We start from the raw sequence: 27,444 nt of genomic DNA on the forward strand, positions 1-27,444 counted from the left end.
AAATAGAACTACTATATGATCCAGCAATTCTACTAGTGAGTATTTATCCAAAGGAAATGAAATCAGTATGTCAAAGAGTTATCTGTCCTTGTATGTTTATTGTAGCACTATTCACAATAGGCAAAATCTGGAATCAACCTAAGAATTCATCAGTGAACAAATTAATAATGAAAATTTGGTGCGTGTGTGTATACACACACACACAATGAAATACTACTCAGCTAGAAAAGAATAAAATCCTGTTGTTTGCAGCAACATGGATGAACCTGGAGGACATCATGTTTAGTGAAGTCAGCTACAGAAAGACAAGTATCACATGTTCTTTCTCATTTGTGGAATCTAAAAAAGCTGATCTCATCAAAGTACAGAGCAGAATAGTGGTTACCAGAGGCTGGGGAGGGGAAAAGGGAAGGGATGATGGGGAGACATTGGTCAAGGGGTACAAAATTGCAGTTAGATAGGAGGAATAAGTTCTGGTATTCTATAGACAGTAGGGTGACTGCAGAGAACAATATTATATGTTTCAGAATAACTGTAAGAGAAGATTCTGAGTAATGTTCTCACTACAAGAAAATGATAGATAAGGAGTATTCTGTATACCATAACTTGCTCACTATACAATATATACATGTATTGAAACATCACACTGTGCCCATAAATATGTACAATTACTATATACAAAATTTTAAAAGCCAATCATACAAATTCTGAAGTTGTTGAGGCTAGGAGTAATACAGTGAACAGCACTAGCAAGATTTTCTCAAAGCTACCTGTGAGATCAATTTCGGAAATCCTTGGAAAGCGAAACTCAAGTAATAGAAATTTTGATGATGCTCTCCATTGTAAATATGGTTTGGATATGTTGTCAGTCAAAGAGGCAGGTTGACTAAGAAAGATGTCCTTAACAAATAAGATCACTCTATGACACATGTCATTATGCTCAAAAGACAAGCATGAACTTCTGAGCAACTACAGTTAGCATGGTTACTTACCTCGTAGATTGGTAAGAGCCCAGATGTTGGTGATTTGACCTCTTAAAAAAGATCATTCTTTTTTATTTTTATGTTTGGGAAGATCTTTATTGAGACATCATTCACATAGCATACAATTCACCCACTGAAAGTGTATTATTCAGTAGTTTTTGGTATATTCACAGGGTTGGGCAACTATCACCACAATCAGTTTTATAATGGAATTGAAATTCCTAGGCAAGCACTAATCTACTTTCTTTCTCTATTGATTTGTCATTTCTAGGTATCTCAGATAAATGGAATCATACAATATGTGGGGTTTTTTGTGACTGACTTCTTTCACTTGCCACAATGTTTTCAAGGTTCTTTTGTGTTGTAGCATATATTAGTACTTCATTTCTTTTTGTGGCCAAATATTTCATTGTTTGGATATAAGACATTTTGTTTATCTATTCATGAGCTGTCATATTTTTGGGTTGTTTCCACCTTTTGGCTATTATGAATGCTGCTGCTATGAACATCTGTGTACAAATTTGGTGTGGACATGTTTTCAATTCTTTTAGATCCGCACCTACAAGTAAAACTACTAGGTCAAATGGTAACTGTACGTTTAACTTTTTTTTTTTTTTTTAAGAGACGGGGTCTCACTCTGTCACCTAGTCCAGGGTACAATGATGTGATCATAGCTCACTGTAACCTCAAACTCCTGGGCTCAAGCTATCCTCTTCCCTTAGCCGCCTGAATAGCTGGGACTAAGGCATGCACCACCATATCTGGCAAATTTTTTCATGTTTTTGTAGAGATAAGTTCTCGTTATGTTGCCTGGCTTGTCTTGAACTCCTGGCCTTTATCCTCCCACATCAACCTCCCGAACTGTCAGGATTACAGATGTGAGCTACCATGCCCGACTTCTATGTTTAACATTTTACATAACTGACAAACTGTGTTCCAAAGTGATTGTGCCATTTTATATTCCCACAAACAGTATATATGAGGATTCCAATTTCTCCACATCCTCAGCAACACTTGTTACTGTTTTTATTATAGCCATCCTCGTAGATGTGAAATGGTACCTCACTATGGCTTTGATTTGCATTTCCCTAGTGACCAGTGATGTTCAGCATCTTTTCGTATGCTTATTGGCCATTTGTGTATCTTCTTTAGAGAAATGTCTATTTAGATCTTTTACCTGTCTTTAATTTGGATAGATCTTTGATCTTTATATGCCTGTTACATTGTAGAAACTTGACTGAATACATATTTATTGACTGACTAAATAAAAGGATAGATCACTATATAAAACTTTATATTCGTAATTCCTATCATGAGAGAGTAATAATGTTTGTGAGAGCAGACATCATGATTGTGTTGGTAATGGTTATATATGTCCAGTACTCAGAAGATTCTCTGACAGTCTGGCATGGGATAGGTGTTCAACTGTTGATTGAGTGAATAAATATTTAGTTGCAATGTGTTTCATGATAACACAAATAACTGAAGAAGTTATCAATAAGATATGACTATTTAATGAACATGATATGAACTGGAAAACATGAATAGATGGTGTCAAATCCATGACCTGTAAAACAAAAGCCCAGGCCCACCATACCTGTTGGATATACTGGTGGCTACTACCTAGGTCACTTATAACACTTGGCATGCGGTCCATTCACCTCTTAATGTTCTCAGTGTTTATTTTCAATGGTGATGTCAATACTCATCTTTTAAAAATCGTCTTTTTTAAAAAAAGGGAAGTAGGTACTGCACAGGTATATACTGGCTTAGAAGAGAGTTGCTAGCTAAATTGCTCATTTTCCTCTTGGAAAGGACTTTTGGGTCCTTTTTTTTTTTTTTTTCATAAGTTTGGTGATGTTTTTGTGACCAGAAATATGCCATCAAAACTTAACTGTTGTATCAGTTTGTGGTAAAATGGGTTTCGTCCTATGTCATTTCACTTAAAGTCACAGTTTCGAAGAACCTACCAATGGTGGTAAGTGAGGACTTACCATATAATTATAAAAGCTAACCTTTGTTGTTATAGGTCCTTTATATGATCATTGTATTTAATTGTTAAGGGACACTATGAGGTGAGTGCCATTATTGTCACCATTTCACATATGAGGAAATTTAATCATGTAGAGATTTAGTGGATGATTCCTAATACTCCTATATTTGGGGAAAATTGGGAGTACCTGAAAAATCCTGAATCACCTGGTCTTCTACCCAGTGTCCATTATCAGAACACAGGAATGAAATGACACTTTAGTATCAATTATGACTCATGGGAATTTCCTGAAAGTCTGTGTTATGCTCCCTTTAGGTATATCAGGATTGGAGACAAAGAATGTCAATTTAACAAGAACTTTCGCCTTATCCTTCACACAAAACTGGCAAATCCTCACTATAAGCCAGAATTACAAGCTCAGACAACCCTCCTCAATTTCGCAGTCACAGAAGATGGTCTAGAAGCCCAGCTGCTGGCAGAGGTTGTCAGTATTGAAAGGCCAGATTTGGAGAAGCTTAAGGTAAAAATGATTAAATCATCTACCAACCATCTACTTGAATTGGCTTTGCTCCTTATCAAAGATCAGCTGGCCATATTACTATGGATCTATTTCTGAGTTCTCCATTCTGTTCCATTGATCTATTTGTCTCTCCCTTCATTGATACCACACTGTTTTGATTTCTATAGTTTTATAGTAAGTCTTAAAGACAGGTAGTCTCCAGCGTTTTTGCTGTTCCATATACTGGTGGTGATTCTGGATCTTATGTGTTTTAATATAAACTTTAGAATTAGATTTTCAGTATCCAGAAAATAATGTGCTAGTATTTTTATTAATATTATATTGAATTCCAGAAAGGGATACTGTTAATAATACTGAGTCTTCTTGTCCATGAATATGGAATATCTCTCCATTTTTTAAATCTTTCTTTCATCAGAGTTGATTTATACATGTTTAATTTTATGGTGCTAATGTAAAAATGGTATTATGTTTTAAATTTCAGATTACAGTTCAATGCTGGTACACAGAAAAGCACTTGGATTTTGTATATTAATCTGTATCTTGCAAACTTGCTGTAATTGCTTATTAATTGCAGGAGGCCTTATGTCAATTCTTTGGGATTTTCTACAGAACGATCATGTCATGTGTAAACAAAGACAGTTTTCTATTTCTTTCTTCCCATTCTGTTTACGTTTTATTTTATTTTATTGTCTTATTGTACTAGTTAGGACTTCCAGTACAATGCTGAATAAGAGTGGTGAAAGGTGACAGTCTTGCCTTTTTCCTGATGCTAAGGCAAAAGTATTAACTTCTCACAATTAAGAGAAGTAACTTCTCACAATTAAGTATAATATTAGCTGTGAGTCTCTTTTTTAGATGTTTTTTATCAAGTTGAGGAAGGTCCCCTCTATTTCTTGTTTGCTGAGAATTTTTAATCATGAATAAGTGTTGGATTTTGTCAAATTTTTTGTGCATCTATCGATATGACCATATTTTTCTTCTTTAGCCTTTTATGTAGTGGATTACTTTACTTGACTTTTGAATGTTGAACCAGACTTGCATGTCTAGAATAAATCCTACTTGGTCATGGCATATGATTCTTTTTATACATTGTTGGATTTGATATGCTAATATTTTGTTGAAAATTTTTATATCTGTGTGCATGAGAGATACTGGTCTATAGTTTTCCTTTCTTGTGATGGCTTTACCTGGTTTTGGTATTAGGGTTATGCTGGCCTTATAGAATGAGTTAGGAATTGTTCCCTTTGCTTCTGTTTTCTAGAAGAAATTATAGAGAATTGATATTTCTTCTTTAACTGTTTTCTTTCAGTGAAACCATCTGGACCTGGTGCTTTCTTTTTTGGAATATTATTAATTGTTGAGTCAATTTCTTTAATAAATATAAGCCTATTCAGATTATCTGTTTGTCCTTGTGCAAGTTTTTGGTGGATTCTGTCTCCCAAGGTATTGGTCCACTTCATCTAAGTTACCAAATTTGTGGGAAGAGAATTGTTTATGATATTCTTTTATTATCCTTTAATATTCATGGAACCAGTAGTGATGCCCCTCTTTCATTCCTGATATTAGTAATTGGTGCCTTCTCTCTTTTTTTCTTGTTTAGCCTGCCTAGAGGATTATAAATTGTATTGATTCTTTCAAAGAACCAGCTTTTGGTTTTGTTGATTTTCTCTATTGGTTTTCTGTTTAAAATTTAGTGGATTTCTGCTCTAATTTTTATTATTTATTTTCACCTGCTTGCTTTAGGTTTATATTGCTCTTCTTTCTCTAGTTTCCTAAAGTGAACACTTAGATAAATAACTTTAGATCTTCCTCTCTACTTTTCTATTATATGCATCCGATGTGACAAATTTTCCTCCAAGTACTGATTTTGTTGTATCTCACAAATTTTTATATGTTGTATTTTTGTTTTCATTTATTTCAAAATATTTTTAAGTTTCTCTTGAGACTTCTTTGATCCATGTGTTATTTAGAAGTGTGTTATTTAGTCTCCAAATATTTTGAGATTTTTGAGCTATCTTTCTGTCATTGATTTCTTACTTAATTTTGTTGTGGTCTAGGAGCATACTTTGATTTCTGTTCTTTTAAACTTTTTCAGATGTGTTTTATGGTCCACTATTTGGTCCATCTTGGTGAATATTCCACGTGAACTTGCAAAACATGTATATTCTGCTGTAGTTAGATGAAGTATTATATAAATGCCATTCAATCCAGTTGATTGATTATGTTGCTCAGTTCAACTATATCCTTACTGATTTTCTGCCTGCTGGATCCGTCAATTATGGATACGGGGGTTTTGAATTCTTTAACTGTAATAGTGGGCTGTAGTAGTGGGCTCTATTTCTTCTTGTAGGTCTATTAATTTTTGCCTCATATATTTTGATACTCTTGTTAGGTGTGTACACATTAAAGATTATTATGCTTTCTTGCAAAGTTGGTCCCTTTATTATATAATATACTCTTTGTTCTCAGTAATTTTTCTTGGTCTGATATCTTCTTTTACTGAAATTGATATAGCTTCTCCAGCTTTCTTTTGACTAGTATTAACATGGTATATCTTTCTCCATCCCTCTACCTTTAATTTTTATATTTAAAGCGGGCATTTTCGGCTGGGTGAGGTGGCTCATGCCTGTAATCCTAGCACTCTGGGAGGCCAAGGTGGGAGGATCATTTGAGATCAGGAGTTCAACACCACCCTGAACAAGAGCAAGACCCCATCTCTACCAAAAACGGAAAAAATTAGCCAGGCGTGCTGGCAGGTGCCTGTAGTCCCAGCTACTCAGGAAGCTGAGCTAGGAGGATTGCTTGAGCCCAGGAGTTTGAGGTTGTGGTGAGGTATGATGAAGCCACTGCACTCTACCTGGGGCAATGGAGTGAGACTCTGTGTGTGTGTGTGTGTGTGTGTGTGTATAAATAAATGTAAATAAGCAAGTAAATAAAATAAAAGTAAGTAAATAAATAAATAAAGTGGGCTTTTGTAGAAAGCAGATAGTTGGGTCTTGTTTTTTATCCACTCTGCCAGTCTCTTTTAATTGATTTATTTAGATAATTCACATTTAAAGAGATTATTCATATGAATTAATACTACCATATTTTTTACTGTTTTTTATTTACTATACTTGTTTCCTGTTATTTTTGTTTAACTTTTCCTCTCTTTGTGCCTTATCTGGTCTTAATTGAGCATTTTATATGATGCCATTATTTCTTCTATCTTAGCATATAAAATTATAATTCTTTTAAAAAATTTAGTGGTTGCTTTAGCATTTGCAATATACAGTTACAACTAATCTGATTCCGTTTTCAGATAAAACTACTATCTCATTGGTAGTGCAGGTATATTTTAATAGAGTATTCTCATTAATTCCCTCTTATTTTTTATAATATTCATTTATTTATCCATAAGGTATGATAACCAAATACATTGCTGCTATAATTAAACAGCTCAGGTAAGAGTAAAATAAAATATTTTACCTTCATTTATTCCTTTCCTGGTGCTCTTTCTTTCTTACATAGATAAGAGTTTCTGACCAATATCACTTTCCTTCTCCATGAAGAAATTTTTTAACATTTCTTGTAAGGCAGATCCACTAGCAACAAAATCCCTCAGTTTTTGTCTAAGAAAATCTTTATTTCTCCTGAAATCTTTATCTCCTGAAGAATAATTTTGCAGAATGCAGAATCCTTAGTTATTTTTTTCCTTCAATGTTTTAAATATTTTACTCTTGCTTGCGTAGTTTCTCAAGAGAAGTTCCATGTCATTCTTATCCTTGTTCCAACATAGGTAATATGTTTTTTTCTGTGAATTCTTTCAAAATTTTTTGCTTGTCTTTGATTTTCTGAGGTTTGAATATGATGTGCCTAGGAGTTGATTTTTTGGTATTTTTCCTGCTTAATGTGCTGCGTCCTGGATCTGTGGTTTAATGTCTGTCACTAATTTTGAAAAATTCTTAGCCATTATTACTTTCACTCTTTCTTCTGCTTTTTTTCCTCTTTCTTCTTGTAATTATCTCACAGTTCTTGGATATTCTTTTCATTGTTTTATTTTTATTCTTTTTGATTTTCAGTTGGAAAAGCCTCTATTGACGTATCTTCAGTGTCACTAATTCTTCCCTTGACTGTGTCTGTTCTACTGATGAGCCCATCAAAAGTGGCTTCATTTCTGTCACAGTGGTTTTGATTTCTAACATTTCCTTTTGATTCCTTCTCAGAATTTCTATCTCTCTACTTATATTGCCCATGGTATGTTGGCATGTTGTCCACTTTTTCCAGTGAAGTCCTTAGCACATTCAGCATAGTTATTTTTAATTTCCAGTCTGATAATTCCAAAATCTTTGCCATACCTGAGTCTTGTTCAAAGATTTGCTTTGACTCTTCCAACTATGTTTTTTTGTCTTTTGGCATACCTTGTACTTATTTGTTGAAAGCCAGGCATGATGTATTGGATAAATGGAACTAAGGTAAATAGTGCTGCTTTAGTGTGAGGTTTTATATTAATATGGGTAAGAGTTAGGCTGTATTTAATGTTTGCTGTAGTTGTCGGTGTCATGGGCTTCAATTTAACATGGTATTCTTGTTTTTGTTTCCCCTATTGTCTTTGGGTTTCCCTAAACACTCCTTCTTAAATAGAGTCTGTGTTTTATAGCTCTCTCAGTTGTGATACAATGATATTATACTGAAGTCTGTTGGTGTGTTGGTAAGGTATTGGGGAGGGAAAGTATTCTTTAGTCTTCTGACTAACTCTCAGGGTTTTTCAGTAGGCCCAAGTCGCTGAGATGTGACCTTCGGAAGAGCTACTTAGCCTTTCTATGTGAGACAGGAGGTGTGAAGAGAGCTAAATTGTCTAACTGCCCTTCCCCTAAGTCAGATTAGGCACTGGCCCAGTAGTTTATTTTGTGGGCAGACTTTTGTTAAGGAGAACAGAAAGCTTTCATATTTGTTAATAAAATGGTTACTTTTCCCCTGGGCTTATTTCAGAATGGTTACTTTTCTCCTGTTCAGTCCACAGCAGAAGTAGATTTTCTTTGGTCTTCACGTTGAGAACCTGGACTCCTGGAGTTAAAACTCACGAAAGTATGGAGGGCCCCGTAACAACAGCCCCCCAGGAGTTTTTAACTCTCAAGCTCTGCCTCCAGCAATTAGCCAATTACTGTTTAAGCATTCCCAGTCAGTTGTGTTTCTCTGTATCTGCCTGTTTTCAGGGTGCAGTTTGCTGTGTAATGTCGGTTCTCTGATGTATGTATGAAGAATTGTTGATTAGCTTTTTTCTTGTTGTGAGGACAGAAATGAGACTTCCAAGGTCTTTATACGTCTGGGCAGAAACCAGAAGTTTCTGGTGTTTTCTTAAACAGATTCTTCCTATAGGTTCATGATGTTTAATGATTATGATAAGTGTTCATACTCTGCACCCTGCAGTGCAACCAGATCTTAACATACCATCTGAATTTTTTTAAAGAATTTTTAAAAATTATGATTAATACGGTTTTACTGTTAAGTGTGTTTCATTATATACTGATTCCATGAAGTTTGTGATTAAGGAAACATGTATTTGCTTAAAGAACATGTATTTAACCACCATTTCTCATGCTTTTCTTGGCTTATATTAGTTGGTTTTGACAAAGCACCAAAATGATTTTAAGATCGAGCTGAAATATCTGGAGGACGATCTCCTGCTGCGTCTTTCTGCGGCAGAAGGAAGCTTTCTGGATGACACCAAACTGGTAGAGAGATTGGAGGAGACAAAGGCCACTGCAGCAGAAATAGAACGCAAGGTAGGGAAGGGCAGATGACGCCTAGGGAGTTTTAATGCTCTGTTTGAATGCAATGCTTGGGGTAACAGTGTAATCAGACTTGGTAATTCCTCTAAGAGGACTTTGTGGAATTCAGATCATTTAATAAACTGCCCTTAAAAATTAGACTGTGGAATTCTGAATGGAGATTGGATAATTGGACATGTACATCTCCTAATTCCATAGAGCTCCAATAATTCAAGTTAGACCCTGTCAGGCTACTGTTTTTCCAGGACCAAATTTTAAGAAAATTGGGTCCTGCTGGCTTATATATGGTCGAAAATCTAAAAAGGTTTAGCGTCTGGCTCTGGCAAACTAACATCCTGTAGTCTCTCTGCAGGTTACCCGGTCTGTTGGACATTTTAGAGAAATGCTTAGAGCTGAAGTTTTGTTTACAGGCCTGCAGTGGCAGGAGACTGAGCAGGGGATGGTCTCCTGCTGTACTCAAATGCATTATTCACCCTGGGAAAATGACATTTCCTAAAAGCCAGTAAAAATTTTCATTGAGCAGGCTTCCTGCTAACGTCCAACATGAGTTCCAATATGCCTTATGTGTGGTGTGCACTTTGGACTTTCACAAGTGGCCACTAACCCTTAACATTGTTTCAAAGTCAGAATTAGACCCTATTTGCTTTCTGAAATATCCTCATTACTAAGTAATCTATTAATTACCCAGCAGAGGCTGTGTCACCACACATCCAATATATTTTCTTAAATTAAGCAAGGAAATGGAATCCCAAATACTCCAGCCTTTTAAGTAAGTGAATTCTAGATGGCTCCTAAGATGGTAAAGATTAGGGCAATTAAGTAAATTAGGTCTTAGCTTGGAAGTTAACTTCTAATTGTCTCCTAAAATGTCTCTTCCTATCTTCTTAATATAACACCATGTAGTGACTTCCCTCTCTGCCCTACACTTTATTTCCTTTTATACACAAATATTATGAATCGAGTCTATAGAAAAGTTTGGGGAAAATACTGTGTCTTATAAAGCTATCAGACCAGCAGTAGTCCTAGATAAAAGAAATAGATATTTGAGCCTTGAATAAAAATTAATATGTTGGTTGATGATGGTGGTGGTTTTTTAAAATTATCTCTCTGAATGTACCCAGAGGCTAATACTAAGTATAAATATATGAACATATGGATGACCTGGGGCAAAGTTAGAATTAGACATGAGAGTCTTCATATAAAGGCCTTTTGGTAAGCATTGCTATTGGATGTATTATTGACCTTGACCACTTTTGTATACCTTGTTGCCTAATAAAGTTATTGGCATTGAATTGACCCAGCAGACCTGTAAGAGCCATCCCTGAGAGGCGATACAGCTGGGTTATTAAGCCTTGAAAGAGAGAGGGGAGGCAGGAAGGTGACATTACTCAGAAACAAATTCTGTAGAACCAAACACAATTACGTTTGTTTAATCTGCAACCTATAAAACAGCTAGAGTTATGTCCATTCTCACTGAAACTCAGTTTATGAAAAAAAATATTTAAAAATCAGAATTTAACGATTTTAGAAAAGCTCAAGTACATAGATGCCATACATGTTGTCTGTTTTAATACTCACAATTTGTCATTTCAGATACGTTCTTGCATTACATGGATATGTACAGAGACTGTGAAGAGTAAATTACTTATTTTGTTGATCCCACCATAGGTGATTGAAGCCAAAGAAAATGAAAGAAAAATCAACGAGGCCCGAGAATGTTATAGACCAGTAGCAGCAAGAGCATCTCTTCTTTATTTTGTTATTAATGACCTCAGAAAAATCAACCCCATCTATCAATTCTCTTTGAAGGTAATGCTGAGTAAGCTAAGAAAAATTTAAAATTTCAGGATTTCACATTGTTTCTGGAAATTTGGAATTTATTTTTAAGTAATCAGTGTACCTGGGTAAGGAGTCATGAGGATCTAGTTAACAACAACAACAAAAAACAAAATCCTCATTCTCTCAGGAACTTTCATTTATAATTTTCAGTAAGGTAATTTTGAGGTAATTAAACTATCACTATGATGTCATGTTATATTTGTGTATTGTTCCTAAACAGACTGTTAAGGGGGTTATTAAATATAAGGGAATTTTTCTTGGGGCTCCTATTTTGTCTTTGTGAAATGTGATTTGGAAAGAGCTTGCTCAATATTTCTTTGGTAAAGAGAGAAAAAGAATGAGAACAACTATTTATTAAGCTGCTATTGAAGGCAAGGCACATTTATACTTTGGCTCATTTTTTAATACCTGTTACATCCCAAAAAAGTATATAATTTTATCATCATTTAAAAAATAAAGCTAATATTTTTCAGATTTCAAATAAATTGCCCAAGAATTTATATTTTCTAATTGTAAAAGCCAGGATTTCAACCTGTGGCTGTTTGATTTTAAAGTCCCTATTCTATACCTTGTTCGATTCTGCCTCTGGGCAGTATTCATTCAATTTATTCATCAGTTTTTAGACAGATATTTATCGAGATCAATCATCATACCAAATGCTTGTCACCAGGGTACAGTCTTGAAAAAATACATATGGGTGGAGATATCTATCTCTATATCTATAGATATCTATGTCAGTAGATACATGAGTGTATCTCCACTTTTATAAAATAAGTTATATCCGTGTTTATAAAAGTGATATGTACAGTGAGAGAGAGTAGGGATGGAGGAACGGCTTTACTGGGGACTCGGGGAAGGCCTCCCAGAGGAAGTAATATATTAGCCAATTCCTGAAGGGTAAGTAGGATTTAGCCATGTGAAGAGTATTTGGGAGAAAACAGGGATGTGGGAGGTATGGAAGAATTTGGGATTCCAGGTAGCGAATGGATCTCTGTGGCTGGAGGGTTATGAGTGAGAGGAAGGTGGCAAGAGACAAATCAAGAGAAATGGGAAGATCTTGATCACACAGAACCTCACAGGCCACGTTAGGGATCTTGGATCACATCCTGTGTGCAACAAGAAGCCAGTGAAAGGTTTCAAGCAGATGACTGATGTGATGACACAGGACTCAGAGACTTCAGATATGATTTGAAGCCAGGATCATCAGTTCTTGGAGATGGGTTGGATGTGGGCAGTGAGGATGAAGAAATGGTCAAGCATAACTAGCAGGTTTCCTAGTAGCATGAAACTAGTGTGCACAAATTCTGACAAGTACCATGTGGTTGGATTCTGGAACAGCAACAGTGTATGAGGACAGTACTAAAACTAAATCAGTAGTGTCAGCCCAGAATTACCCAAATGCCAAAACTAGACTAAGGCATTCCAAGAAAAGAAAACTACAGAGCAGTTCCCCTGGTAAACATTGTTGCAAAACTCCTCCAGAAAAGACTGGCAAATTGAATCCAACCATATATATGAATAAAAAGCACAATACATTATGATCAAGTAGAATTTATGCCAAGAGTGCAAGTTGGTTTAACATTCAAAAATCACACAACATAATTCATCATATTAACAGAATGAAAGAAGAAAACCATTTGATATTTTCAGTTAATACAAAGAACGTGGCAAATGTCAACACACTATTTAAAAAAGGAAAAAAACCTCTCAACTAATGAGGAAGCGATGGTAACTTCTCATGTAATTAAAGGCATCTACAAAAATCTATGCCAAACATTTTATTTAATGGTGAAAAATGGAATGATTTCCCCTAAGATGAGGAACAAGACAAGGATATCTTTGTCTCATCACTTCTGTTCAACACTGCACTGGAAGTTATAGCCAATGCAGTACGACAATAAAAGGCACAGAGATTTTAAAAGAAGAAAAAAAACTTTTTTTACAGGTGACCTGATCACATATGTAGAAAATCCTAAGAAATCTACAAAAAAAGGTACTTAAACTAAGAAGTGTGTTTTTAACAATATTGCAGCATATAAAGTCAGTATACAAAATACTTTGTATTTCTATATATAAGGAAGAAACAATTAGAAAATAAAATTAATAACTCAGCACTACTTAAAACGGCTTCTAAAGCCATGAAACCTCTTAGGGATAATTATAATAAAATGCATGCAAGGTTTGTGTACTAAAAACTATAAAATATTGTTGAGAAAAACTAAAGAAGGCCTAATTAAATAGGGAGATATACCAATTCTCAATTCGAATACTCAGTATTGTTAAGACCACCTGGAATAAAATAAACCATCTATTATATCACACTATACAAAATTAATTCAAAATGAATTGGCTAAGCTATAAAATTTCTAAAAGAAAAAATAAGACAAAAACTTTGGACTTTGGATTAGGCAAATATTTCTTAGGAATATTTGGAAAGCAAAAAATTGATAAAGTCAACTCTATCAAATTTAAAAGTTTATGGTTTTCAAAAGACACTGTTAAAAAAATAAAAAGGTAAGCCACAGACTAGTAAAAGCAATATTCCTAATACGTGTATCAAATAAAGAATTTGTATCAGGATATCAAAAAAACTCATCCAACTCAGTAACAAATTGAACAGACATATATAATAAGACATAAGTATTATCCATAAGTATATTAAAAAATGTTCATCAGTCACCAGAAAAATGCAAAATGAAGCAGAATGAGGTCCTACTATACACTCAGTAAAGTGGCTAAAATTTTACAAGACTGTCAGTACCACACTTCTCTCAGATTGCTGCAAGGAATGCAATGGTAAAACCATTTTGGAAAGCAGTTTGGCAATTTCTTATGAAGGTAAATATACAGTTGCAGTGTCATCTTGCATTTTCACTCTACGTATTTACCGAAGAGAAATGAAAACAAATGTCCACAAAAAATTTGTTAACAAATGTTCGTAGATACTTTATTCGTAATAGCCAAAATTTGGAAACAACCAAAAATTTGTATAAGCATTCACTGGCTGGTGAATGCCACAAGTAGAAAATTCCACACCTGACCTCATGTGTTTCATGCACAAAATTATTAAAAAGTACTGTATAAAATTATCTTCAGGCTATGTGTATAAGGTGTATGTGAAACATAAATGAATTTTATGTTTAGACTGGGTCTCATATCCAAGATATCTCATTAGGTATATTCATGTATTCCAAAATCCAAAACATTTCTGGTCCCAAGTGTTTGGGTAAGAGACACTCAATGCTGTATTTTGTTAATACCTCCTTACCAATACATGCTGAGTGTATCCGTCATTGTAGGGTTTTACTTTCACTCAAATATATGCACTTCAAGGCAAATCAGTCTGTGGTCTCTGGTCCCTGTCCACCAGCCAAAAATAAATAAATATTTCATATTTATAGCTATATATATATAGACATATTTATATATATTTAAATTCATGTCCATATATAGAGACAGAGATATAAAAATCCAAACAGTCCCATTATTACCAAGGCATGAAATAGAGTAATAAATATCAAGAGTGACTTTAAAAGGAAGAAGAGGCCAGGCCTGATGGCTCACGCCTGTGATCCTAGCACTCTGGGAGGCCGAGGCAGGAGGATCGCTTGAGGTCAGGTGTTAGAGACCAGCCTGAGCAAGAACAAGACCCCATCTCTACAAAAAATAGAAATATTAGCCAGGCATGGCTGCATGCACCTGTAGTCCCAGCTACTCAGGCTGAGGCAGGAGGATTGCCTGAGCCCAGGAGTTTGAGGTTGCTGTGAGCTATGATGACACCACTGCACTCTAGTCAGGGCAACAGAGCAAGATTCTGTCTCCAAAAAAAAAAAGAAGAAGAGATAACCAAAGGGCATCCCAAAAGTACATGGATAGAACAACAAAACAACAGCAACAAAAATAACAACTAGATTAAAAATAGACTAAGGACTTAAGTAGACATCTCTCCAAAGAAGATATACAAATGGCTAACAACCATATGATGAAATGTTCAACATAACGAATTATTAGGGAGATGCAAATCAAAACCACAGTAAGGTAACACCTCACACTCATTAGGATGGCTACTATCAAAAATAAAATAACAAGTGTTGGCGAGGACATGGAAAAATTGGAACCCTTGTGCACTGTTGGTGCCAATGTAAAATGGTGCAGCTGCTAAGAAAAACAGTATAGCAGTTTCTCAAAAAATTAAAAATAGAATTACCATATGATCCAGCAATTCTGCTTCTGGCTGTATATCCAAAAGAATTGAAAGAGGGTCTCTAAGAGATGTCTGAATATCCATATCCATAGCAGCATTGTTTACAGTAGCCAAAAGGTAGAAGCAACCCAAATGTCCATGCATGGATGAATGGATTAATCAAATCTGGTATATACATGCAATGGAATATTATCTAGCCTTAAGAATGAAGGAAATTTTAATACATGCTATAATATGTATGAGCCTTAAGTACACCGTCCTAAGTGAAATAAGCTGGTCACAAAAAGACTATATGATTCCACTTATGTGAGGTACCTAGAGTAGTCAAACTCATAGGAACAGAAAGCAGAATGGTGGTTGCCGGAGAATGGGGGGAGAGAAGAATGGACAGTTGTTTAATGGGTACAGAGTTTCAATTTTGCAAGTTGAAAAAGTTATGGATATTGGTTGTACAGCAATGTGAAGATACTTAACACTACTGAACTGAATGTATGTACACTTAAAACTGTTAAGATGGTAAATTTTGTGTGTATTTTACCACTATTAAAAATAAAATGCATTTTTTAAAAAATACATGAGCAGAAGGAGAGAGGATGGTGTAGTTCAGTTGCTAGGAAGGAGATGTGGGTAGATTTCATGGAATCATATTAATGATAGTAATGACAGCAAGCACTTAATGAACATGTACCATGTGCCAGAAACTTTCAAGAGCTTGTATTGTCCTCCTAAAAATCCTCCTCTCCCTATAGATAAACTTTAAACTGTCGCCCCATGTATCTGGGGCTAGTTAGATATCCAGGCACCGATTGTCACCCTTTAATGGTCACATTAAATTTCCCAGGCTTTTAACGTGCTGTTCCACAGAGCGATCGAGCAGGCTGACAAGGTAGAAGACGTGCAGGGGCGCATCTCCATCCTGACGGAGAGCATCACCCACGCCATCTTCCTATACACCAGCCAGGCACTGTTTGAGAAGGACAAACTCACCTTCCTGTCCCAGATGGCTTTTCAGGTGAGGAGATCAGTCGCTCAAAAGCATCCCCACAACCAAAGGCAAATGCCTCTGCTTATTATATATTTTACTCCTGGAGGAAAGCAGAGACACGTTTTTTGGAAGCCGTTGGTGGCTTGCAAAGAGTCTGCGTTTCCTACAGGGAGCTTGGGCATGTGACAGCCTTCTCCTGGGTCCCTGTGCTTTGGTTTGGGTGGGTGTGCACATTAAGCTCCCACCACAGCCGTCATCCTGAAAAACATCAATGAGACATTCTCTTCACCTTCTTGGGTCCTATAAAGAACCGTGTAGGTACTACCAGGAAGATTCTTTGAGATCGGGGTTATACATCCAGATCTGAGTAGTCCTAAGAGTTTCTCATTTTTTTTTTTTTGAAAACAGTGAAGGGGGCTGGGCATAGTGGCTCACACCTATAATCCCAGCACTTCAGGAGGCCAAGGTGAGGGGATCACTTGAGGCCAGGAGTTTGAGATCAGGCTGAGCAACATAGTGAGACCCTATTGATACAAAAATTTTTTTTAAAAATTAGCCAGGTGTGGTGGTGTGTGTGTAGTCCCAGATACTCAGGAGGTTGAGGCAGGAGGATAGCTTGAGCTCAGGAGTTTGAGGTTGCAGTGAGCTATGATGATGTCATTGCACTCCAGCCCTGGCAACAGAACGAGACCCTATTTCAAAAAAAAGACAGCAAATGGGTTCATCCACGTTGTCACAAATGACAGAATTTCTTTCTTTTTTAAGGTTGAATAGTATTCCATTCCATACAGTTAATGTATTTTTCAAAATCACTAAGAGAGTAGATTTTAAATGTTCTTACTATAAAAAAAAATGATATCTGGAGTGATGGATGTGTTAATTAGTGTGATTTAACCAATCCACAATATAAACATATATCAAAGCATCACACTGGGCTCCATAAATATGTATAAAATTATTGGTCAATTAAAAATAAAATGAAAATTAAAAAAAAACACACAACAGTGAATTGGTAAGGAGAGCTCCAGGGTTCTCACCCCGCCTTCAGTGAGACCTGCTTCTCTTTTACCCTTTTTCACATGGACTTCTACAGAAGACTGTGTTTAAATAAAGATGTCCGTGACGCAAGAAAAAAAAAAAACGTTGAGGACCACAGTTTCAGATAAAATTAAAATGTCCTTTCATTTGCTAGTTTGGCATTTTCCATCAGTCCAAACCTTAAGGTCTGCATCTTACCTATTTTGTATCCTTCAAAATGCCTTGCCCAAAGGCACTTTATAAACACTTGCAATTGATAGTCATAAACTATGACTTCTCTTTCAATATTGTTTGTATTCATAGATTCTTTTGCATTCTATAAAAATATATGAGTATGGGTGTTTTAGAATGTATGTGATAAACAGGAGCAAGGCATTATAAAATGAAATACTTGTTTTTATACCTATCTCTTATTAACAGGAAAAGGGCAGGGGAGATAATACATGACATGCACATCTATTTGAAACTTCCCTTTGGAAGCCATAGATAAATTATAATCTGTCCCAAGTTCTGATAATATAGTAAATCAAAGCTTCTATATTGATGATTACTTGTTTGTTGAAATAGATTAAATTGAATTAAGAAAAATTAATTTTCTCATAAAATAAAGTATTATTTTAATGCACCCATAATGCATTTTGAAACATCTAGAATTTTAAAATAGATTAAACCAAAAAAAATTTATCTGTTTAACTTTGTAAGGTGTTATAGTTTCTAGATGGAAATTAGGAATTTTCATTTGTACCCTCCAAAAGGTACTATGGACTTTTTATCAATTCTATAATCAGAATGTCTAAAGTTTATTCCAATTCATTATGTGTTTCAGTTGTACCTGTAAAACAATTTCTCATTTTTTTTCAATATAACCTCACATATAAGAAAAATCTTTCACATATCTCATAGTTTATCGATTATAATTTCTATACCAGAATTGACTTATAATAGTAATATTAGTTCTACCTTCTGTTTAGTAATTTAGTCCATTGTCACCTGAGGCTTTCTTATTTTGCATAATGAGTTTTAAAACAGGTTTGATCTATCAGCAGAAGACTGAATAGGAAAGCATATTTCAGATATGTTGCTCATAGGGATAGGTGTTAGGATTGGAATAAATCAGCCATTTTAATTATTTTCTATTAGATTTCCACTCATGGTTTTGAGATCATGGACACTATTTAAGATTCCGTATTTCAACTATAGGACAGATATATGCCAGAATTCTTAGCAGACTTGCTTCTGCCTATTCAATCGTGTCTGTCAAAGAGTAACTGCTTCCTGTGTCATGATTTTGATGTAAACCAAATAATCCTTTTCAATTTTGTCTGTCAAGATTTTGCTGAGAAAGAAAGAGATTGACCCCCTTGAACTGGATTTCCTACTTCGATTCACAGTTGAACATACTTACCCAAGTCCTGTTGACTTCCTAACGACTCAGTCATGGAGTGCTATCAAGGTATGTTAGGAATACGGTTTCTCAGGTTCTAAATCTTATTTCTAATATTAGGTCTTTTCAATGTAGAAATGTAGTTTAAAGAATACGGGTGATGATATATTAGACAGCATTTCAGTTGTAGAAATATATAATGTGATGTTATTTAATTAATCTTTGTATTATCAAATTGATTATTGTCTTATTTGGAAGTCAAGCAGCTTTTAACTCAAGTGGGTGGCAAAGTTGTTAATAAATATGCACAGTCTGTCAAGACGTTTGATAAAAGTCAAGTGATATAAATGAGAATTTTTCTTAAATGTATTCTCTCTTTTTTTTCTTTTTATTATATTTCTCCACGTTTTCTAGTTTTTCAGATTACATCACTATGCAGTAGTTTATTCTCATTGTAAAATGTTTAAGCACAACAGAATACTGTAGAGAAAAAAGTGAGAGTCATTTTTCAATTGTAGTTATCAATCCTTATTCCATTTTTCTGTCAGAGGTTCTACTGTTAAGAGTTTATGCTCCCAGACTCTGGAGTTTCATAACGATGTTGGACGTATACTAAGCTCTGCCTTGCTCTTTTCTCTAAGAAAACATTTCTATGCATTGAAAATAACTGTGTTATTCCTTTTTATAATATTTCAGATTTGGGTTTTTTTAATAAGTATTTTTGATTAGGTTATCCACTTTAGAATTCTAAATTCAAGTTCAAATGTATATCAGTCAGGGTCTCAGCGGAAAACTAATGGCACATTCAAAGCGGTAATGAAGAGATTTAACTAAGAACATATTTTTGTAGTATGAGCAATCAACCCATAAGGGTAAGGGAAGCAACCAGGAATAGGGAAGGAAAAAGGGGAGAACTGCTGAGAAATGAAGTTACGGGAAGGAACCTATAGGAGTTGTGGCCTTTGGCAGAAGAACATAGTCCCTGCCAAACCACGTCCCAGCAGAAAAGAGCTGGGGAGGAAATAACCCCTCCTCTCTCTTCTCTAGTGCTGCAGTCTCCTGCCAGTGTCTTCCGTTGGCCAAACCCAATGGAGCCAGAGATCTGGAGAACTTAGTTCAAATTGTCCTTTGAGCTCACCTTCTACACAGAGCGGAAAAGAGTGCAGAATAAATCTGAAAGGAAAACGAAGACCATCCAGTGCAATTTGTTTACATTAGATTAGATACATGCACAAGTCTTTATCTCAAACTATAAAGTATTGTTCACACCATTCTTACCTACTTCCCTACTGTATCCCAGGCAGTTGCCCTTATCGAAGAATTTCGAGGCATAGACCGAGATGTGGAAGGATCTGCCAAGCAGTGGAGGAAGTGGGTAGAATCCGAGTGTCCAGAGAAAGAAAAGTTACCACAAGAATGGAAGAAGAAAAGTTTAATACAGAAGCTGATTATTTTGAGAGCACTGCGCCCTGACAGATTGACATATGCTCTCAGGTGGGGCCGCTGGCATTTTTGGAAATGCAAGTTAACATAGAGTAAACTTAGTCTTAGGGGTTAGGAGTATCGGGTGGAGGTGTTTACTGTCCATATTCATGGGAAGTGATTCTGCTGAGATTTAGATATTATAATGACTGCCATTGTTAAAACTGGCTAAACACTAAACAGCGTGCTAGTCTGTAGGCAGACTCAGCACATTCTTCCTGCAAAGCTTCATTCTGAAATCAGTAGGGGAGATGGGGAACTGATGGAAATATTCTTGGAAGAGAGATGGGTGTCAGCAGAGTTCAGAGACCAGGAGCATGAATCATCCAAGTGTAATTTCCATTGACTTTATTCAGTGGTGGCATTTTGGCTCCAAAGATTTTGCATGTCAAACAAAAATGAATTCCTTTCATGGAGATACTGGTAGTCCTACAACTTTACAACCAATGCAATTTAAAACCAGAAAGCCCTGTCTACATCTTGGTTCAAGTATCCGTTTTCTTTGCCCTCTTAGCTTCTAAATGGGAATTTGCTGCTTAATTCACACAAGTCTTATTCTAATTTGAATTCACCAACCAAAGAGTTCTCAACTTCCTTGTCTATTGTGCTCTTCTTTTTTCAGCAATATTCATGTGCCTCAGGGTTTTTTTTCCTTCGCTTTGTCTAGTTCAACCAATTTCCCCTTTGCAGGAGCCTCTGCGGAAGCCTACTTTACAAGTTAATTCTGCTTAGTAGTACTTACTTTCTGCTAAATTTGATGCCGCTGGAAAATAATCCCTGCTTAATTGAGCTTCTCTGTGTTAGAAACGCCCCCAAAAGCATTTGTATATTCATGAGAAGCCCAGCAGGCTGGAAAATTGCACTGTGGCAAATCTAATAAACTGTTAATAAGTAATGGGGGAATCTGGCAGGGGATTTGGGGGATACAAAGCCACAAGCAGGCTGATGGTACTCAGACGGGGGTCTCAGGAGCCCCCCAAAACGGAACAGCCTTCCAATTTTCAGAGCTTTCATTGATACGCTTACTGCATACATCTAGTTGGATTCATATTGTCATTCTAACAAGACATCCCGTGTAATCATTGGGTTGCTTCTTTCGTATGCCGGTGGTTTAAGCTTATCTAAGTGTTGACACTTTTTAAGGTCAAAAGCACTGATTATATTTTTTGTATTATTCTTTTTTATAGAAATTTCGTGGAGGAAAAACTGGGTGCAAAGTATGTGGAGAGGACCAGATTGGATTTAGTTAAAGCATTTGAAGAAAGCAGCCCGACCACGCCAATATTCTTCATCCTGTCCCCAGGGGTAGATGCCCTTAAAGACCTAGAGATTCTTGGTGAGTGGCCAGGAGGCCTGCTGGCTCGCCCTCTCTCCTTCCCTCCCTTTCACCCACCACCCACCTTCCCCTCCTTTCAGTTCTCAGTTATCTTAGTTTCTTTTTTTTTTTTTTTCCATATGTTGGAGATTGGGTATATGGAAAATGAAAGGCTAATAACACTGTAGTCTGAAGAAATATTCAAATGGAACATTCCTCTGCTTGGCATAATGCAGGTTTCTTTTGTACTATTTTCTACCTTTTGACTATATATGAGGGCCAGAGGGCAATTTTCTCCATGCTCATGTAATCTTGTGCCCCCTGTGACTAAATAATGGTCATTAGAGCAAGTCTATTTGATTGTGCAAGGCACTGTCGCTTTGTGCGCTAGATTACTATTCCCCACGGCCTACACCAAGAATACCAGGTTAATATAGCTGTGACCTGACTGTGCTCAATTTAAACGCAGCCTCACAAGGTGAGAGGCTTGTGCATTTACCCAATGAACTGATCCTTCAAAAAATGATGTGATATCTACCACATGTTGCTCCTTTTTATGAGGGAAATGCTTTGCTACTCCTGCAAGAGTTTATAAAGCCCTGTAACAATGCCTGCCATCTATCAAAATGTCAAAAGCTTCATTATCATAAAACCAAAGGAACTGGTTTCCATAGGCTTTTCTAATGCTTGCAGTGAGGCAGCTGTTGAGAGCTGAAAATGCTGCTTGTGGATACCACAGAGGTTTAGTTTGGCTGCTCAAGGAAGTGACCTAGAAGATGGCAGCAGTGACCACAGGGGTACACTGGACCACGGAACTCCAGACTCCTCTTACCCCTACTTGACTGATCTCTCCTCTCACTCTGGTGTCTTCTCCCACAGGCAAAAGGCTTGGGTTTACAATTGACTCTGGAAAATTCCACAACGTGTCTTTAGGACAAGGTCAGGAGATGGTGGCACAAATGGCACTGGAGAAAGCCTCCAAAGGAGGACACTGGGTCATACTCCAGGTGAGTATTAAGTTTCAGGAAAAACACTGGCCTAACCAACAGAACAGTCCTTTAACACCACCACACACGGTGATTTGCAGAGTCCTAGCAGTTCTGTCAGTGTTCATGACACCTCCAAAGTGGTGAGGGCCTCAGCAGTGGGTACCGTCTTTTGAGAGGCTGTGTAGCCATTGTGCTTTAAAATTAAAAGTATTAGGAGAAGCCCCATCATTCTTCTGACTTACTAATATCTGGAACACTCAGTACTGCCCGAGGATGAACAGGCTCGTCTAGATTGCCAACACTGTTGTCATAGTATCTGACATTGCAGGTGCCTTTAAAGTTGACAGACCTTTTTTTATGTATGTTATCTCATGCAACTCTGACCAGTTGTGTTACATTCCCTTTGTGAATTTAAGCGATTAGGGTAGACAAACCCTTTGTCCCTTCTAGGGCTAACATTATAGGGCCTATGAATCTAGAACCAGGGTGGCCCCGTTGGCTGGGGATTCCAGGAACCAGTGGAGCACAGGCCAGCCTTGGGGGCACCTGCAAGACAGGTGCTGACTTCGTCCATAGCAAGCCTCACTGGCTGTCTCAGCAGCTCTGAGGACGGCCATCTGGTTTTCAGTTTAGTCATCCCAAAGGTTCTCATCGGTAGGCCATTCGCAGGATGCCTTAGCTCTAATCATTATGACAAAGCTTCAAGGACAGGTATTGTCACTCTGCATATGAGGATGAGAAAAGCGAGCCTTGGAGGGGTCTGGAGAGTCTCCAGGCCACTGAGCTGGTAGGTGGCAGAGCTGGCACTTGAATCCAGGTGTGTTTAGCAGCAGTGATATCCGTTATACCAGCTCATGCCTCCACCCTCCCGCAGAGATGCAGCATTGCCCCTCAGTGTCTCCAGTGCCCATGTTTGAGGTTTTCTACATTTCTGCTTGGAATAAAACTGGGCTCATACAGAAGCGTTCCAGAGTTCAAGTGGACTTAGGTTTGCAGGAACATAACTCTCTGGGATAGCCCACTGCTTAGATGAGGCCTTTATGGAGACTTTCATAAGGGGACTTGGGGTAGCACACCCCCTTCGAAGGCTCAGAATCAGACGGGTAACAGTGGAGGGTTTATTTTTTTCAAAGATAGCAGTCGATGCTCTGACCGTTTGGTAGACAGTAAGATCTTCCCACAAAGGAGAGAATGCTCATGTGCCCAGTGGCCCAGACTGGAGAGAACGCTAGCAGGGGTATAGTCATCCTCAAAAGAACATATTCAAAACAAAATATTTCTGTTATTTTTATATGTGTGCCAAGCTACCAGTTGCCCCTGAAACTACAAATTATAAGTTTTACCAGTAAAAACAAAAAAAAAATCCTGAAAGACTTTATTTTATTAAGGATCTGCTTTTGGATATTTGTTTTAGACCTTTGATTTTTGTTCTTCATGGCAAGCCAGTAAGCTAGAATTTAACTGTTTATACCTCTTCACTCCCCACCCTGCTACCCACACATAGAGTAATTGGAGAGGAGAGATTATGTCAGGCTTTTGACTATCCCAGTTTCTAGAGGTTTCTAGTACACCTTTGATCAGCAGTTAAAAGAGAAGCAGGACTTTGGACAAAGAGAAAACCAACATAATGAGAACTTGTTATATTGTTCGTAATTTACATTACATTGTGTCAGCATGGGCATATGATACATACGCACATGTTAATTAGTTCTTACCCAAACCCTAGTATGGTCAATTATAATCATCTGATTAGGGTTGTTTAGCTAGTATTTTATGCAAAGCTCACACTCCAGAGAAAACTATTACAAAGGTACGCACCCGAAGGTTTGTGCATTAACATAATGGATATTAAAATCATTTTTCATGGCCAAAATGGGTTCTTTTTAAGGCATGTGGATTGCCTAAAAATGTTGCACAGGCACTGTTGTCGTTGGACAAAAAGGCATAACAATCTAGCCAGTCCCAATGCCAGTATCTTTGAGAATGGTTACCAGGCTGAATTTCGAAGTATACCTGTGTTCCATGATGGCTCCATCCAAAGGTTTTCTGTCCCCTGATTCCAAACTCCCTGCCTAGAATATTTTTACTTTTGTTTCAAGTCAACTTTTCTAGTAAGGTACTGTTGTAGTCCTTAAGACAAAGAGTGAAGACATAATTGTGCTTACAAGACAGGTTTTGTTATTGTTTGTTTTTAACTTTTATGAGAGTCACAACCGGGTGTGAGAAGTGCTCTCATAACGTAGGAACAAGCATGAAGGGCAGGAAACATAGCCCTTACCTACCGTGTTACTTTGCTAGGGCTGCCATACCCAAGTATCACAGACTGGGCAGCTTGAACAACAGAAATTTAATTTCTCACAGCTCTGGAGGCTGGAAATCTGACATCATGCTGTCAGCACGAGCAATTTCTTCTGAGGCCTCTCTCCCTGGCCTGTTAGATGGCCGACTTCTCCTTGTGTCTTCACATGGTTTTTCTTCTGTTTCTGTGTCCTAATCTCCTCCTCTTATAAGGACATCAGTTGTATTGATTTAAGACCCTTCATAATGGCCACATTTCGCCTTAATTACCTCCTTAAAGACACTAACTCCAAATGTGGTCACATTATGATGAGGTACTGGGGGTTAGGACTTCAACGTATAAATTTGGGAGGGACACAATGCAGCCCATTAAACTTGCCAGTGTTCAACATTTGCCCAGAGAATAAAAGCCTAATAATGTCAACGGCTGAATTGGCATAGTCTTTTTGCGAGAGAAATTTTAAAGAAGGATGCCTACATTACTACTCCCTTCCTTGTTTGCTTTCATTCTCTCTATTTTTGTAGCTGTTATAATCTTAAGTGTTTTTTCTTTGTTGGAAATGATTATATATCTCTCGGCGTGATGTTTCAATTACTATATCAAGAACTTCTCCAAAGCCAGAGAGCATGCAAGGTATGGCCTGGACACCTCCCTCCCAGCACCAACTCCCAAGCTGTACCCTGTGGGTGTTTTGCATTGGAGGAGCAAATTTGTGAATCATAAAACTGAAATGCAAAGAATGACGATGGCATTGGCATTTGTTTTTTTTTTTTTGTGATTTCTGACAGCTGTAGGGTTTAAGAAAAATCATACGTTGGGTATACGCAGAGCATCTTAACAATGAGTGATTACTTTCTTTTTTGGCTAACCTTTCTGCCCTTATACCCCTTTGAGTCTATACATTAATGAGTAGGAGTTTGAGTAGAGGAAGTTTCCGTCAGAAACAATGAAGTGGGTAATCAGGTACATTTCCAGTTTCTAGTTTTTACACTTTATCAAACTAACCCAGGTATGTTTCAGTCATTGTGTTTGAACTATAACAAAGAAAAGTATTAGGCAACTCCATCTTAGAAGTGACTGGTTGGTGTTTGAAGTAGGTATGTGTATTGGGTGAAGATTTTGATTTACAAAGACAACCTGTGGTGATTGGAGCAATGTGTTCAATTCTCTTTGAGATTTTTTTTTCCTTTTTATAACATGATAATAAAGGAACATTTAAATCATGGTTCTCTGAGTTTTCAACACATTTGTATATAGGAAAATGTTGTAATCCTACAATTCAAGTAATATACTTCAATTTCACAGGAATTATAAACCATACTATCTTTCAGAATGTCCATTTGGTAGCCAAGTGGCTAGGAACCTTGGAGAAACTCCTTGAAAGATTCAGCCAAGGAAGCCACAGAGATTACAGAGTTTTCATGAGTGCTGATTCTGCACCTACACCAAATGAGCATATCATCCCTCAAGGACTTCTGGAAACTTCCATCAAGATCACTAATGAACCCCCCACAGGAATGCTGGCCAATTTACATGCTGCCCTCTACAACTTTGATCAGGTAAGAAAGCAGAAGCAGTCTGGTCTAACAGTAGAGTCAGAATCGTCTCATAAAACTGTGGGGACCATCACCAACTCAGGCATGTCATTTAAAGGGATGAAGCGAAATCTCAATGTGTGTGTGTGTGTGTGTGTGTGGTGTGTGTTTTAATCTCTGGAAAGAATTTCACTTGTCATTCCCTATTTTAATGACTAGAAATACATTTAAGTTCCACCCTAAAACTAAGAAAATTACTGCTACGTGTGTACAGAGAATGAACTAGGTAATTTTTTGAGGAACCTGCTTCTTGAAGATAAACCTGACAGACAAGTATTTTTTACCACAGGAAGAGGAGAAGCCACTGTTAATCTTATTGATGATGACAACAGTAACAACATGGGAAAAGTTTTAGTATAATGTTTTATATTGGTTTTGATATTAGTAAGTTTAAAGCCCCTCTTTTCAGGTTATATCTATGATAATTTCTTATTTATATTTTCATGTCTTTCCAAAATAAAACAAATACATATATAATACATATATAAATTGATGATACTTTTATTACCATAATTCTCTTTACCCAAATTGTCATGTCTATCTGGATCATAATCAAGTCTTTCAATTTCCTTTGTTGCTATGGTTCTGAGATCCCACACCTTCCTCTGATTTTGAAGATCCTTGGTAAATAGCACTTTTATAGGAGAGTAGAATGAACCCTAAAGAGGAAATACATATGATTTGGTGATAAATATTCAGCCCCCTATTAGAAATGTATCACTTTCTGTGAAGTATGCCACACGCTTTTTTCAGGTACCTTTGGGTTAATACCCAAATCAACATTAGGAGGAAATTATGATAATATAATAAGTGGCTAGCTACGAATATAGTGTTGAAGAGTACAGTTAATTGCTTAACTAAATAATTGAGTAATATGTAGCCTATATATATACATACACACACACACATATACACACTATGTAAATAGTAGACACTCAGAACATATTCTTGGATCTTTTAAATATTTCAATATGCCTTTTTTTATGCACTATGGCAGACATATATTTGTTTTTTAATCATCCCTTAATTTATAATTTCCAGCCATTT

The 27,444-nt window shown here is 36.7% G+C and overlaps 1 protein-coding gene across 1 annotated transcript in view; it reads left to right on the forward strand.

Annotated features, from left to right (window-relative positions):
- DNAH11 (dynein, axonemal, heavy chain 11) overlaps positions 1–27,444 on the forward strand; it is a 342,929-nt gene that overhangs the window by 286,517 nt on the left and 28,968 nt on the right. Inside the window, exons 65-73 of the mRNA XM_012659401.1 lie at positions 3,292–3,496; positions 9,097–9,261; positions 10,936–11,076; positions 16,152–16,322; positions 18,664–18,786; positions 20,018–20,211; positions 21,387–21,535; positions 22,394–22,521; positions 26,134–26,361. Coding sequence (XP_012514855.1) covers positions 3,292–3,496; positions 9,097–9,261; positions 10,936–11,076; positions 16,152–16,322; positions 18,664–18,786; positions 20,018–20,211; positions 21,387–21,535; positions 22,394–22,521; positions 26,134–26,361 — 1,504 coding nt within the window. The remainder of the gene's footprint in view (positions 1–3,291; positions 3,497–9,096; positions 9,262–10,935; positions 11,077–16,151; positions 16,323–18,663; positions 18,787–20,017; positions 20,212–21,386; positions 21,536–22,393; positions 22,522–26,133; positions 26,362–27,444) is intronic.

Source organism: Propithecus coquereli, unplaced genomic scaffold (assembly GCF_000956105.1).
Source record: "Propithecus coquereli isolate 6110/MARCELLA unplaced genomic scaffold, Pcoq_1.0 Scaffold61, whole genome shotgun sequence".
Taxonomy (NCBI): Eukaryota; Metazoa; Chordata; class Mammalia; order Primates; family Indriidae; genus Propithecus; species Propithecus coquereli.